The sequence below is a fragment of the Panulirus ornatus genome, chromosome 13 (genome assembly GCF_036320965.1).
Source record: "Panulirus ornatus isolate Po-2019 chromosome 13, ASM3632096v1, whole genome shotgun sequence".
In the NCBI taxonomy this organism is placed as follows: Eukaryota; Metazoa; Arthropoda; class Malacostraca; order Decapoda; family Palinuridae; genus Panulirus; species Panulirus ornatus.
Genome location: NC_092236.1, coordinates 60,887,584 through 60,903,898, shown reverse-complemented (window position 1 = coordinate 60,903,898; position 16,315 = coordinate 60,887,584). Strand labels below are relative to the sequence as shown.

The window sequence follows — 16,315 nt, the reverse complement described above, 5'->3', positions numbered from 1 at the left end:
TTCCTAGCGCTACCTCACACACATGAGGGGGGAGGGGAATGTTATTCCATGTGTGGCGAGGTGGCGATGGGAATAAATAAAGGCAGACAGTATGAATTATGTATGTATATATATGTGCACATTGAGATGAATAGGTATGTATATTTGCGTGTGTTGACATGTATGTATATACATGTGTATTGGGGTGGGTTTGGCCATTTCTTTCGTCTTTTTCATTACGCTACCTCGCAAACGCGGGAGACAGCAACAAAGCAAAATGAAAAAAAAAAAATATGTTAAATGAATTCAGTGATAATGATGATGGGTGGCAGATGCGGGGTATTTTGGATGTAGAGGTATGTAAGGTGGGAGAGTCACAAGAAAATGCTTTGAGGGAAGGAAAACAGGTTGTGAAAACTTTGCATATGATTAATTGTGGCAGAATGGCTGGAGAAGATGGGATTTCAGGTGAATTTCATGGGAGTTGGTTGCAGCAGTGTAGTTGATTGGTTAATAAGGATTTTAAGTAAGTGTAAGACTTATGGTGAGGTACCTGAGGATTGGCAGAGTATCTGCATAATGCAAGGGGGACATAAGTGAATATTTGAATTACAAAGCTGAGGGTTTTTAAGTGTGCCTAGTGAGCTATATGGGAGAGTGATGATTGAGTGAGGATCAGTGTAGTTTTATAAATGCTGGAGGATGTGTGAATTAGGAGTGTGCTCTGAAGTATTTGTGTGAGAGGTACTTAGAGAAACAAAAGAATTTGCCAGTGGCTTTTACGGATCTAGAGAAAATGTCGGATGTGGTTGATAGAGACACTTTGTGGAAGTGTTATGAATATGTGTTTGGAAGGAAAGCTATAAAAAACAATGAGGAGTTTTCAAGAGAATGGGACGTGTGTGAGTGGGAAGACTGTGTGGTTCTAGGTGAAAATGGATCTGTGGCATGATGTGTGATTTCACCATGACTGTTTAGCTTGTTTATAGGTGGTGTGATGAGATTGATGAATGAAAGGGTCATGGAGAGAGAAGACCTACAGTTTGTTAAGGATTTTTTTGGGGGGGTCTGGAAGATGAGTTTGTTCCTGTTTGCTGATGACATGGCTTTGGTGGCAGCTTCAAATGAGAAACTGCAGAAGCTGGTTTCTGGGTGTGGGAGAGTGATTGAAAAGAGAAAGTTGAGAGTGTATGTGAGTAAAAGTAGGATTGTTAAGTAGTTACAAAAAACAGACTGGTTGGAGTAAGAAGAGCAGAAGTTCTTATACAGGAAATGTAAAGACCATTATTCTTCATTTCCTACAATGTCCTTTCAAAAAATCTTTACAGTAGACATGACTTTCATTCAGATTTTCCTAGTGCTATACTGAGTTCAGACACCCAAGTCTTACCAAGAATGCTTTCTCTGGTGCTGAATGCGAGGCATTGGATTTGGATTTGAAATACAAGTACACCACTGATTTTCCTGCACTCATGGTTCCAAAGCCATGCCGGATTAACCATTTTGCAAGACCAACCGTGGTCACGTAATAATAATTCATCAACACACCTCTAACCAACTTATTATACATCTCCCATGTGTCTAAAGCATACCTTGGACTGCTAGATATTTAAATTAAACATATTAAATGTTTGAGCACCCTAAGATGGTAAGTATGTCCTTAGATTGTTTGAATCCTGTGGGGTCTTCTTTGTCTTCTGTTGTTTGTGTTTTCTTAGGTGTGCATTGCCAAAATAATGCAGTTTCATCTGCATTATACACCTGCTCAGGACTGAGGTGCTCATCAGCTATGAGTTTTGCAAATTTGTCCACATACTCAGCAGCTCTTTCGTATTTGCAGACCACTTTTCTCCGCACACTTTATTCTCGGAAATTCAAAGACGCTTCTTGAATCTTTGAAGCCATCCTTCACTAAAGTCAGGCTCATGTAATTTAAGTTCTTTATGGAACAACTTAGCCTGGTCCATTATCATGCTATCTGACAAGTCCACTCCATCACTCCGACACTGTCAGAACCATTCCATCATCACTCGATCGTGCCTAGTACTCTTACCATCTTTCATAGTTTTTCTAATTGCCATTTGCTTCTTGGAATCACTGTCTGCATAGAATTTCAATATTTTCTCCCTTTGCTTCTTTATATCATAAACATTTGATGAACCAGTACTGTAGATGTCACACAGCTTATGCACCAAAACACCACAGTCCATTTTTTTAACAGTTCTACTTTATCTTGGATCGATATTGACTGGTGTTTACGGTTGACACCACGATTGACACTCATATGTCTTAGAAGCCAAAGCTAGGGTTAAATTTAAGCAGAATAAGCTAAGAATTCCACAGAATTATGTTATCACCACCCACAAGTGTAGTGTAAAGAATGTAAATAAGCGCGCTTTACACACAATGCCATCTGTGATCGCCCAGTAAACTAGTCTAGTGGCTGCAGTAATTTCAAGATTGCTCACATAATTTTGTGTGGACTAAAGGAGGTGCCAAACCATCAGATGCTGGAAATTCGGTGGTGTACCTATAGTTGGAATCAGATTTACCTCTTTTTTCCTTTGAATCTGGGATGAATTCTCCCCAAGACTATTTGCCTTTTTTTCAGAATTAGTGACCTTGATAGCCTCAAGTGGAAGAGAGACTGTCGATGCCAGACTTCTTTAATGTGCACTTCATTATAGCTGATTCCTCAAGATTTATGAGACTACCTTACGTCAGATTAGAAACTTAGCATCCAAGCACTGAGCTTTGAAACTTATTCCTTTGGATTTATTCACACTTTGACACCTGAAATCTTAGAAATGTGACAAATATTTGCTTCAAAATGTTTATGTGTTAACTCAGACAGTTTCAGTAAGTTTTGGAACCTTTTAATCAGTTCCGTAAGATTCAGTTTTCAAGGAGATTTTTGAAACTTCCCTTTGAAGGGAAAAAAAATATAAAAATGTCGTCAGTTCCTACTTTCAGGTCTTGAGAGTTTACCTATTTTAGGACCCACCAAGGACTGATTCGTAACTCATTTTTCTTGAGGACCCGTTCCCTTCCATCTGGCAACCTAATTGTGGGTTGTCAAAGTTCTTGGTGTTGTTCAGTCAAAGAACTTTATAGTTGTCCAACCATGAGAATCCTCTCATATGGCATAACTTACCGTGAATTTTTTTCAAACCCAGGGTTTGAGAAGGTCAGGTATATAGGCTTCAGATACCTTAATGTTATCTTTCAAAGGGTAAGTTTGAAGAACTTTTATATCCAGTTTGATATCTTGAGAATATCTAGATCTCTTTGAATAGCAAGGGGAATCCCCTTTCTGATTTGTTCTGACAGTTTGAGACCCTTTACTGAAAGAACATTTCACTTTGGATTAAAGACTGGTTTAATTGGTTCGACATCACCTCACTGTTAGAGCCAAGTCATTAGGGTACTGCCTAGCTAGCCTTTTTTGAGGAAATCTCTTCAGAAGCTTTCCAAAGGCTTTGAGACTCCTCAACACTCTCAACCATATAGCTTGGTGTAGATGCTGAAGATCAATTTTATGGGCATTGGGCTTATTCCTTGTAAGGTGGAGGATCAGTAAAGTGCCACAAGATAAGCTTTGGATATGTTTGTGATCATCGTTTTCTTGGTAAGGAAATTTCTTTTTAACCTTCTACTTTCCTGTAGTTGTACTCTCTTAGCCAATGGGATAGACCAACCCTAGAGAAGAAAGTGAGTTTTGAAGAATGAAAAACAAGTTTCTCTCTAGAGCTTAGAACTGTAAATAAATTTTCTGATTGTTGTTGCCAGAACTGTGAATAAATTTTCTGATTGTTGTTGCCAACACTTGTCTTTCAAAAAACAACTTAACTGGTAGTATTTTCCATTTGATATTCTTGTGCCAAAGAATTATGAGATGGCCAGCCTGACAGGCATTAGGATGATGTCATTGCCAGGTGGTGACTACTTACTGGAGGTGACTCCTGAGTCATGCTCCCACCACAGCTGGTGTTTGGATGATTTGCAAAGGATTAGAAACATTAGTCTCCCCAGAGAGAAGGGAAATTAGAGGCCCCTAACCCCTGAAGATCCATGTTGATTCTCATTTTTTTTTTTTTTTTTTTATACTCTGTCGCTGTCTCCCGCGTCTGCGAGGTAAATTATATAAATTATATAATTATAATTATATAATTATATAAATTATATAAATGTAAATTATATAAACTCATTTTTTTTTATACTTATATGACTGAGTGCAAAAAAAGTATCAGTACCATTGCTTTACCTATGAATTAAAAGAAGTAACAAATTTTTGATTCAGGAAAATATATCATTTACTGGATTGGCCAGCCTAAGTAAGGGTGGTGAGTATGTAGCTGAGGTGTAGTAGTTGGTGCTATGGGTGGGATGAGTACCACAGACTTGGTGAGTCCCTAGGAAGGGTGCATGTCTGTCCACTACAATTACATACTTACAGTTTGCAAAATTCAACTTGTGGTCAGAAATTACATGTGTAGATTGAAGTTCATAGCATTTTACATGTAGATTTACATCCATAGCACCCTTCTACATAATAGTAGGTTGACGTCCTCAGCACTGAGAAGGTTAGAATTCATGGATGGGCAACAGTCAATCATATTAATTTTCATGGGCATCATTTATGCTGTGGTTTTGGATGGAGAGCAGCGGCATGTTCCAAAAACCACCTAATGACCTAACCTTCAGCAAATACACCAAAACGATGGTTTTCTACTGCAGCAGGATGGTGAGCTAGATCCTGCAGACTTTCAGAACGAGAGAAAACCATTAATGATATTATTCAAAGTGGCATTCTGTCCACAAACACAATCTCTTCTAGACATACATAACACTTGACAACAGTAAACTCCCACAGCTCATTCTTCATAACTCTAGATTTTCCTGCAGTGAGCATTGTGCTGGCCCTGCCTTTTGGCAAAATGGTAGGAGCATCAGACAGAAGTAGTAGACAGGAAAATGTAGGCAGTATTTGTTAGAAATATTAGGTAGTATTAGTTAGAAGGAGCATTAGTTAGTAGTAGTCAGTGGGAGCATAAGGTAGGAGCTCAGCAAACACTGCACTAAAGTTGCCTTTTGCTAGTGGCCTGTTAAGGATGAGGTACTTAAGGCTAAGAAGCAGCACTAGAGTTCACTAGTTATGGAGACTCTATTGCCATGGCCACTCCTTTAAGGGAGTTCCAATTGGAATGGGCATCAGAGATATAGATAGATAGCTAATTCTTTTACAAATTAAATATTGCTCTGTTTTAACACTACCCTAAACGGCAAGCAAAATTTCAGGATTAGAAAGTGTTCAGAGATTTTACACAGCCCATAGTAATGTGGTCAAGGAACTAAATTAATGGAAATGGCTTAAATCTCAGAGGCTTTTCTCCCTGGAGCTCAGATGGAAGAGGTATATCATCATCTACACCTGAAAAGTATTTTTTAAGCTAGGAATTAACATCCTACTGGCATGACAGACATGGAAGACTTTGTAAAATATTATCTCTGAAATTGAATGGTGCAGTACGCACAAAAAGAGAGAACACCTTAAACATCCAAGACACAAATTCTGCACCACTTTGCCTGCTAGTATCAAATACATGGGATACACAGTAGACAAGTTTAAATGCTACGGACAAGTACCAGTCAAGCCAGGCTATAAGAGATCTGTAGGCCTGCAGGCTGTGGCTTCCAACAGCTTCGTCGACCAGTGACCCATCCCAACAGGGTGGGCTTAGCTCAGGCTGTAGGGGTAAAAGACTCTCGAAGACTTCACCAAGTATACCATACACTGAATCCAAATTTTATTTCTTAAAACAGCTTTTTCATTCATGAAGAGGTCTAGGCACTTGCCTTAAGTTTGTAGTGGCAGGTAGTTTATGTTTATCAAACAGCATTATTTTACCAGTATCTCCCTTCTACATTTTCTCCAGTAAATTTTTTTTTTCAGGTGTGGTACTGGGTCGTCAAGGTGGAATGATTCAGCAGCTCATTGTACCATTTTACATGGGCTTTGGGGGTCCAGTGGGAAGTGGTGAACAACCTATGCCTTGGATTCATATTCATGATATAGTTGGCCTCTTCATCCATGCAATTGAGAATGAAAGTGTCAGTGGAGTTGTAAATGGAGTAGCCCCACAAATTATAACAAACAAAGAATTTGCAAGAGCTTTTGGGGAAGCTCTCTGGAGACCCTCCTTTATACCACTGCCAACATTTTTTGTTAATGCCCTTTTCAGTGAAGAACGAGCTAAAATTATGACGGAAGGACAAAAAGTGATACCAAAGAAAGCCCTTGAAACTGGATATATATTCAGATACCCAGACATTAAATCAGCTTCTTATGAATTTGCAAAACTTATATATGCAGATGAACTTGTTTAAGTCTTAAGTAATTAAGAATATAAAAGATTATAAAGGGCTGTGTAAACTAGCTTTCTTACTTCAGAAACAACTTATATTACACAATTTGGGGAAGGCCTTTTATTTTTCAAAGGTAGTATAGCACTGTGTTGTGCAGGATTACATTCATTAGTTCTTTTAGACAGTAAGTTATGAAGGTATGCACATACAGTGTAAAGTAGTTCCATGTCAGTTCTTAGTGCCTCGCAGGGTTGGCTCTGAAGTGTTAATTCATGATGCTGAAGTCTGTTGCCTGCTTTAATCATGACTGACTCACTGTTCATAAAATGGTGTAATTTTTCATTTATACTGAATATGTATCATACGAGTTAGTTGAACTTAGAATATTTAAGGTTTGCATCATCATCATCATAATAATAATAATAATAATAATAATAATAATGATAATAATAGGGGAGAAAGAATACTTCCCACGTATTCCCAGCGTGTCGTAGAAGGCGACTAAAAGGGGAGGGGGGGGGGCCTGGAAATCCTCCCCTCTCATTTTTTTTAATTTTCCAAAAGAAGGAACAGAGAAGGGGGCCAGGTGAGGGTATTCCCTCGAAGGCCCAGTCCTCTGTTCTTAACGCTACCTCGCTAATGCGGGAAATGGCGAATAGTTTGAAAGAAAATATTAATAATAATAATAATACTAATAATAATATCCTATTTCTTGGATGTAGGAAAAGGGTGGTATTAGTAATTTTTACCCAAACACCACATAACTTCTCTTCAGACTCTGTGATTGGTCACAATGTGAAAAGCTACTATGTCATGCTTCTGTGATGAAAAATCAGTATATTCACTGATATAATATAATCTATCAGTTTAAAAATTCAGTATATTTACTGATATAATAATAACTCCCCCTGTTTTTTTAATTCAATCTCTAAAAGAGGAAACAGAAGAAGGAGTCAAGGGAGGAGTGCTCATCCTCCTCGAAGGCTCAGATTGGGGTGTCTGAGGAGAGATAGGTATTATGTTTAAGGAAAGAAACCTGGATGTTCTGCCTCATAGTGAAACAAAGCTAACGGGTAAAGGGGAAGAATGGTTTGGAAAAGTCTTGGGAGTAAACTCAGAGGATGGTGAGAAGACAAGAGCTAAGGAAGGAGTAGGACCACTCCTAAAGCAGGAGTTGTGGGAGTGTGTGATAGAGTGTAAGGAGATAAATTCTAGATTGATGTGGGTAAAGTTGAAAAAGGATGGAGAGATTTGGGCGATTATTGGTGCTTATGCACCTGGTCATGAGAAGAAAGATCTTGAAAGGCAAGTGTTTTGGGAGCAGCTGAGTCAGTGTGTCAGCAGTTTTGGTGTATGAGACTGGGTATTAGTGATGTGTGATTTAAATGTGAAGGTGAGTAATGTGGCACTTGAGGGCATAATTGATGTACATGGGGTATTCAGTTTTGTGAATAGAAATAGTAAAGAGCTTGTGGATTTGTCTGCTGAAAAAAAGACGTGATTGGGAATACCTATGTGAATAGGAGAGATAGTCAAAGGGTATTATGATTACGTGTTAATTGATAGGCATGTGAAAGAGAGACTTTTGGATATTAATGTGCTAAGAGGGGCAGCTGGTGGGATATCTGATCACTATGTTGTGAAGGTGAATATTTGTATAGGTTTTCAAAAAAGAAGAATGTTGGGGAGAAGTGAGTGGTGAGAGTAAGTGAACTTGGAAAGGAGACTTGTGCGAGGAAGTACCAAGAGAGTTTAAGTGTAGTATGGCAAAAGGTGAGAGCAGATGATGTGAGGGAAGTGGCTGAGGAATGGGATGTATTTAGGGAAGCAGAGATTTAACAGGGTTGAGGGACAAGTTAGTTGGGATGTATGCTCAGGTCCTGATCGCTTAAAAATCCCAACTAACTTGTCCCTCAACCCTGTTAAACCTAATAACCTTGCTCTTATTCACATTTACACTCAACTTCTTTCACACACTTATCCAAACTCAGTCACCAACTTCAACAGCTTGTCACTCAAATCAGCCACAGGTGCTGTGTCTTAGACCAACAACAACTGACTCACTTCCTAGGCCTTCTCATCCCCAACAGACTGCATACTTGCCCCTCTCTGCAAAACTCTTGCATTTACCTCCTGAACTACCCCATCCATAAACAAATTAAACAACCATGGGGACATCACACACCCCTGTCACAGACCGACCTTCACTGGGAACCAGTCACTGTCTCTTCCAACTTGTACACATGCCTAACACCCTCGATAAAAACTTCTCTGCTTCTAGCAGCTTATCTCCCACACTGTATACTTTTTTAAAGACCTTCCACAAAGCATCTCTATCAACCGTATCATATACCTTCTCTGGATCCTTAAATGCCACATACAAATCCATCTGTTTTTAAGTATTTCTCATACACATTCTTCAAAACAAACACCTGATCCACACATCCTTTACCACTTCTGAAACTACAATGCTCCTCCCCAGGCTGATGCTCTGTTCATGCCTTCACTCTCTCAATCACTATCCTCCCATAGAATTTTCCAGGAAAACTCAACAAATGAATGCCTCTATAGTTTGAACACTCACCTTTATCCCCTTTGCCTTTGTACAATGGCACTATACATGTATTCTGCCAATCTTCAGGCACATCCCCATGATCCATACATATATTGAATATCCTTACCATGAAATCAACAATACAGTCACTCCCTTTCTTAATAAATTCCACTGCAATGCCATCCAAACCCACTGCCTTCCCGAATTTCATCTTCTGTAAGGCTTTCACCGCCTTTTCTATCTTCACCAAACCACTCTCTCACTTTGCACATAACCCCAACCAAAACACCCTACATCTCCAACTCTGTCATCAAACACATCCATCAAACCTTCAAAATACTCACTCCATGTTCTCACTTCACTACTACCTGTTATCACTTCCCCCCTTGCCCACTTTACCGATGTTCCCATATATTCTCTTGTCTTACGCACGTTATTTACCTCCTTCCAAAACATCTTTGTATTCTCCCTGAAGTAATGATACTCTCTCACCCTAACTCTTCTTTGCCCTCTTTTTCAACTCTTGGACCTTCCTCTGAACCTCCTGCCACTTTTTCTTATACACCTCCTGGTCATTTGCACTCCCTCCTTGTGAATATTGTCCAAACACCTCTCTTTTCTCCTTCACTAACAACTTTACTTTTTCGTCCCACCACTCATTACCCTTTCAAATCTGCCCACGTGCCTCCTTTCTCATGCATCTCTTGCACATGCCATCACTGGTTCCCTAAATACATCCCATTCCTCACCCTCTCCCCTCATGTCATTTGCACTCACCTTTTGCCATTCTGCACTCAATCTCTCCTGGTACTTCCTCACACAAGTCTTGTTTCCATGCTCACTTATTTTCATCCCTCTTCCTTTCTGACAACTTTACAAATCTTCCCCTTTACCTCCACAAGATAGTGATCAGACATCCCTCCAGCTGCCCCTCTCAGCACATTAACATCCAAAATTCTCTCTTTTGCACACCCATCAATCAACATGTAATCTAATAATGCCCTGTGACCATCTTTCCTACTCTCATACGTATAATTGTTTGTATATCTCATCTTAAACCAGGTATTCCCAATCACCAATCTTTTTTCAGCAAAGGAATCCACAAGCTCTTCACCATTTCCATTCACAACACAACACCCCATGTACACCAATCATACCCTCAACTGCCAGATTCTTCATCTTCACATTTAAATAACCCATCACTAATACCTGGTCTTGTGCACCAAAACTGCTGACACTTACTCAGCAGTTTCCAAAACACTAGCCTCTCAAGATCTTCCTTCTCATGACCAGGTGCATAAGCACCGCACCAATAATCCCCCATATCTCTACATACATTTTCAGTTTTACCCACATCAATCTAAAATTTACTTCCTTACACTTTATCACAGATTCTCACAGGTCCTGCCTTGGAAGTAGTGCTACTCCTTCCTAAGCTCTCGTCTTGGGAGTAAAGTTAGGGGTTGGTAAGAGGATATTTCCAAATCATTCTTCCCCTTTACTCTTGAGCTTTGTTTCATTTTCACTCATACTACATATCTCTCCTTTCTTCTCATCTTGGTTACATCTACACACATTCAGACACCCCAGTCTGCCCCTTCAAGAAGGATTAGCGCTTCCTGCTTGACTCCTTGTTCTGTTTCCTCTTTTAGAAATTGAAATACAAGAAGGGGAGGGTTTCGAGCCCTCCGCTCCCACCCCCTTTAGTCACCTTCTATGACACGCATGGAAGACATGAGAAGTATTCTTTCTACCCTATTCCCTATAATGATTTTAGTTTTCCTTAAGAATAGTGGAGCAACTTTGTAACTAGGTATCTCCTAAGACTGAAGGTGGGAGGGAGGGGGTGTCAACTAGAAATCCTCCCCTCCAGTATTACTCTTTTCCAAATAAAGGATCAAAGGAAGGAAACAAGTGAGGATTTTCCTCTAAAGCTTGGTTATCTGTTCCCTATGCTATCTTGCTAAGGTGTAAGGGGGAAACTGCAAACAAGTATGAAAGAATGAATTATTTTAATGGTGAAAGATATTAAAAGGATCATAAAAAACATTGTACATCAACATCCATATTACATAAAGAAATGAGCAAGTTTCTCTTACCAACTATGTCTTTTTACAAATATGTCTTTTTAAGCCAATAATTACATAGAGAAAATAATAATATGGAAAACAAATAAACCAAAAGACTTCTTGGCAGGTAATCTGTAAAGTCATTGTTTCATCAGTTAGTAATTTAAAAATGTTAAAATACAGTATTTATATAAAAAAAATGTGATTTTACATTTGTCTCTTAAATAGATAAGAGACAAAGAGTTCTCAAAAACTGATGAATTTAAATCTTTAAAAATCAACATCATTATTCTGATTTTTATATGGCTGTTGTTTTAGCAACTCTTTCATATTTCAATGTGAGTGCTAATTTTTCTAGCTGGTCCAGTTCACGCTGTTTGCCTGTATCCCTTAACCATGCCTGAAAAACAAAACAATAATAATGATCAGGATCTCAGTGCTTGGCCTTTTAAATCTACAAAATAATAATAATAATAACAATCAAGAACTCAGTGCTTGGCCTCTTAAATTTATCTTTATGAATTATTCTGGATACTAAAATGACCCAGATACAAGCTAGTTACAACTAGTGGGAGTCCTGTTTAGATGTTGAAACTTCTTTTCTTCTCAACAGCTGCTCTGTGTACACAAAGGAATGATTTGTCCTGGTAATGAATACTTCCCTCACATCTGGGGTGGTTCTAGCTCTGCATCCATACTTGACACAGTTGAGTCAAAAACAGTCTGACTTATAAACTCTCCCAGGCTAATTTCCAAACTTTACCATCTTGGCCTATGCCGAAATGTTGGTTCATTTTCCCCTCTTCTGTGGGTATTACTTTGGTTTTGCTCCTCGGAGGTAGCTGCTCGTCTGCACCCCCCACTAGCTAAACCATACAGTAATCGGCAACCTGCAGCATCATATAATTACTGCATGGCTGTTGGCAACTCAAGGTGGGGTCATTTTGACAAATGTGTTCCCTACATCTCAAAGCTTTGGAACTCTCTACTCTCTATTTTCTTTCCTAATAACTACTGCCTGGCATATTTTAAAAGACTGTTCTTGCTTCCCCCAAAATTCGTAAATACTTTCCATTGTCTCTTCTTTTTTTTCTCTCATAATCCTGTTTATATTTCATTTAAGGCCTGGCCTTGATGTGGACTTTTGTCTATGAATGGAGCAGAGAGAGAGAGAGACCTGAACCACACATCCTGAAACCACACTGTTCTCTCATCTGATGCTCTGTGCATGCCACCATTTTCCAAATTACCACATACACCTTACCAGTTACACTCAACAAACTTATCCTTTATAATTCAAACACTTACCTTTGTCCTCAGGTGAAAGGGGGGAAATGATACTTCCCATACATTTTCTGCATGTCATATAAGGCAACTAAAGATAGTGGGACCCTTGGGTACAGGGAGAAAGAATGTTTCCCACATAATCCCTGCATGTAATGAAAAGCAACTAAAGGGAGAGGGAGTGGGGACAGGAAACCCTGCCCACCTCTATTTGCTTTCTAAAAGTTGGAACAGAAGGAAGCAAACAAGAAATGCTCATCCTCCTTGAAGTCTGGGGCTGGGGTCTTGGAGTGAGGGGTGGAAACCCTCCCTTCCTTGTATATTTATTTTTTAAAAGTTGGAACAGAAGGACCAAACAAGGACTGTTCATCCTCCTTGAAGGCTCAAGCTGGTGTGTTAGGATGTGAATGGATGTAACCAGGAGAGACAAAGGGAAACAGGTAGTAGGTTTGAGAGGAGGAACCTGGATGCTCTAGCTCTGAGAGAACTAAAGCTAAAGGGGAGGGGGAAAAAGGTAGATAGTGAATATGTGTAAAGGAGACAGCATAAACCAGTCTTCTTTATAGCAACATGTACAAGGCATAAGAGTGAGACAGAAGCCATGTCTAGCAATGATCTTAAGTTAGGGCAAAAACCATTGTCTTGCTTTTAGACTCTCTTTACCTTAAACTTTGCATCAATAGCTTTTTGCAGAATTGCTCGCTGTTCAGGGGACAATTCAGCATCTCGCACTTCAGCCCGGAAACTTGACACACATTTGCCTGCTTCCTCAACACTCTGTGCAAAAGAATGAAATCAAGTCCTTCAGGTTCAAACTAATGAAGATTACATACTTGTTTTATAAGTACAGGAAAAGCTTTATTATTAATAATCTACCTTAATGCGTCGGGATATGAGAATATGTTGGTTACAAATGAGGATTTCCCTTATATATTTAACAAGATAAAGACTGAAAGATAAGGTGACACTCCTGATAGAGAGGCTGTGGGACTGTCACTTTCAGTGATGTGGACTAGAATGGAAGTAAACCATGCAAGGTGGAATATTGTCATGTATCTGGTAGTGATAGGAGTGTAAAGAAAAAAAGAGGTGCTTTTTGGGAGGAGCTGAATGAATGCTATGGCAGTTTTGATGCAAAAGATCATATCTTGGTGCAAAGGAATGTAAATGCAAAAGTGGTTGATGAGGTAGTTGAGGGTATAGTGGGTAGGGTAAGGAAAATCTTTTTGAGTTGTATCCTAAAAAAGAATGGTGATTTGGAAATAGTTTGAAGAAAAAGGTGCATATATGAATATACATGGATGACTGGTGTTGGGGGTCACTGGGTATTTTTGGATTGTGTTAAATCAAAGGTGTACAAAGGAGAGGTAGTTGGATGTGAACCTGCTGAGTGGGGGAAGCTGGTAGAATTTCTGATCATTTCTATGAGGCCTGTGAGAAAATTTATGGCAGTTCTAGGAAATGACTTGAGAAAGAAGAAGTGAAATTGAGAGAGCCTGGAAAAGAGGCCTGTGTACAGATACCAAATGAAACTAATTTAAGAATGGCATGTGCATGATTAATGAAAGAGAGGGAGTGGAATGTATTTAGGGAAGCACTGCTTTCATATGCATGTGAAGTGTGTGCAGTGCTGAAGGTGGAAAGTGGGTGTATAAGAAAGGGTAATAATAGTGGGATGAAGTTAAATTACTATGGAGAGAGAAGAGAAGATGGATGGCATTAGTGACTCAGAGGTGTACAAGAAGCAGAAGCAAGTCAAGAGAAAAGTATGGTAGCTGAATAAAAAGCAAACAAGAAATGGGGATGGGAAAGTATTAATAAATTTCAGGAGAATAAGAAAATGTGAAAGGAAGTAAATAAAGAGAAAAGAACAAAATAATAAAAGGGAACATCAGAAGAAAGCATATGGAGGAGGTGGTAACAGGTAAGAGGTTAAAGAGATGGAGTGAGGATTTTGAAGGATGAGTGAATATGGGAGATGGTAAGGGTAGCCAATGTGATGTAAATTATTTATGATGAGGTGACATGCAAAGTGAAAGTTCTGCCTAGTAGTTTGATGAAAGAAAGAAGGCAGTGCACCTTGCTTAAGATGGAGTGTGGTAAAGCTGCACAAGTTTATGGGATTACAACCATTTCTCAAGAAAGAAAGTGACAGTATTACTGATTGGTTAGTTAGGGTATTCAGTTTTTATATGGCCCAATGTGTGGTATCAGAAGATTGGAAGAATGCATGTTTAGTGCCCTTCAAAAGTGACTTTTACCTGGAAAGCTGCATGGATGAGTGGAGACGAGATGGTGGTAGCATGCACATAACATCTGAGTGTGGATGAGGTAGAGTATATGTGGACCAAGTGTCTGCTTTGAAAAATATGTATAAGAAGTACTTGTGGTATTTACAAATCTGGTGATAACATAAAACAGGGCTGACAGAGAAGCTTTGTGGAATGTGCCACAAATAGGGTAAATGTAAAATTACTGAATGCACTGATGAGTTTTTACCAGAAAAGTACAGCATGTAGATAAGTAGTCAGAGAGTGGTTCTCATTGAAAGTGGGCCAAGTGGTAAGCATTCCCAGCAACAACACAAGTGATGCAAGGTTTGAATCCTTGCTGTTGGAGGACACTATGTGTTGTATGAAAAGTGCAAGCTCATATGCACTATGTATGTGTTTATATACCTCCATGTGTGACAGTGAGTTTGATAAAATTGCTGACTACTGAGTAATGGTAGCCTGACAAGACATATCGGTCTAGACCCAGTTGCTTATGGACATGAGTTGAAGGGTATTCAATCACTAATAATCAAATAGTCATTTCCCTATTAGGGGCAGCATAGCCAAGCAGTTAGTGCACACAGTAACCATGCAAATGGTGCAGGGTTCAATTCCTTGCTGTTGGAGGGCATTATGCATTCTATGAAGAGTGCAATGAAGAATGGGTGGAAGGAGAGAGCATTATTGCAGATAGTATAAGTGGGCATGTTTGAAGGAATAGTAGTTCCAACGATATCAAATCGTTGCGAAACATGGGCTATAGATGGGGTTGTATGGAGGAGGGTGGATGTGTTGGAAATTAAATGTTTGAGGACAATATGTGGTGATCGAGTATACAATAAAAGGGTAAGAGAGATGTGTGGAAATAAAAAGTGTGTGGTTGAGAGAGCAGAGGAGGGTGTGTTGAAGTGGACATAGGGAGAGAATGAGTGAGGAGAGATTGTCAAAGAAGATATATGTCAGAAGTGGAGAAAACAGGGAAAAGTGGTAAACAAAATTGGAAGTGGAATGATGAAGTGAGGGAGATCCTGAGCAATCAGGACCTGGACATGCAGGAGGGCAAGAGGCATGCAAGGAATAGAGTGAACTGGAATGAAGTGGTATACCAGGGTCAATGGGCTGTCAATGTGAAGCATTTGGGGTAAACTATGGAAAGGTCTGTGGGGCTTGGAGGTGGAAAGGGAGCTGTGGTTTCGGTGCATTACACGTGACAACTAGAACCTATAGACAGAGAGTGAACAAATGTGGCCTTTTTTATCTGTTTTCCTGGCAATACCTCAATGAAGCAGGGGGTAGCGATGCTGTTTCCTGAGGGGCGGGGGAGCACCAGGAATGGATGAAAGCAAGCAAGTATAAATATGTACATGTGTAAATATGCGTATGTCCTATGTATATGTGTGTGTATGGAAAGAGGGGCAAGTATGCAGTCTGTTGTGGATGAAAGAGCTTGGGAAGTGAGTCAGTTGTTCGCTGATGATACAGTACTGGTGGCTGATTCGTGTGAGAACTGCAGAAGCTGGTGACTGAGTTTGGTAAAGTGTGTGAAAGAAGAAAGCTGAAAGTAAATGTGAATAAGAGCAAGGTTATTAGGTACAGTAGGGTTGAGGGTCAAGTCAACTGGGAGGTAAGTTTGAATGGAGAAATACTGGAGGAAGTGAAGTGTTTTAGATATCTGGGAGTGGATTTGGTAGTGGATGGAACCATGGAAGCGGAAGTGAATCATAGGGTGGGGGAGGGGGGTGAAAATTCTGGGAGCGTTGAAGAATGTGTGGAAGTTGAGAACATCATCT

The 16,315-nt window shown here is 39.6% G+C and overlaps 2 protein-coding genes across 15 annotated transcripts in view; one reads left to right on the top strand and one right to left on the bottom strand.

The window, feature by feature from the left end:
* The window catches only part of LOC139752966 (epimerase family protein SDR39U1-like), a 64,622-nt gene extending 53,790 nt beyond the window's left edge, over nucleotides 1-10,832 (top strand). For both annotated transcript variants that reach the window (XM_071669117.1, XM_071669116.1), the window contains exon 6: nucleotides 5,933-10,832. In XM_071669117.1, coding sequence (XP_071525218.1) covers nucleotides 5,933-6,366 — 434 coding nt within the window. In that variant the 3' untranslated portion in view covers nucleotides 6,367-10,832. The remainder of the gene's footprint in view (nucleotides 1-5,932) is intronic.
* Nucleotides 10,833-10,896: 64 nt separating this feature from the next.
* The window catches only part of LOC139752964 (TBCC domain-containing protein 1-like), a 152,165-nt gene continuing 146,746 nt past the window's right edge, over nucleotides 10,897-16,315 (bottom strand). For all 13 annotated transcript variants that reach the window (XM_071669107.1, XM_071669102.1, XM_071669113.1 and 10 more), the window contains 2 exons: nucleotides 12,916-13,029; nucleotides 10,897-11,368 (listed from right to left, as the gene is read on the bottom strand). In XM_071669107.1, coding sequence (XP_071525208.1) covers nucleotides 11,267-11,368; nucleotides 12,916-13,029 — 216 coding nt within the window. In that variant the 3' untranslated portion in view covers nucleotides 10,897-11,266. The remainder of the gene's footprint in view (nucleotides 11,369-12,915; nucleotides 13,030-16,315) is intronic.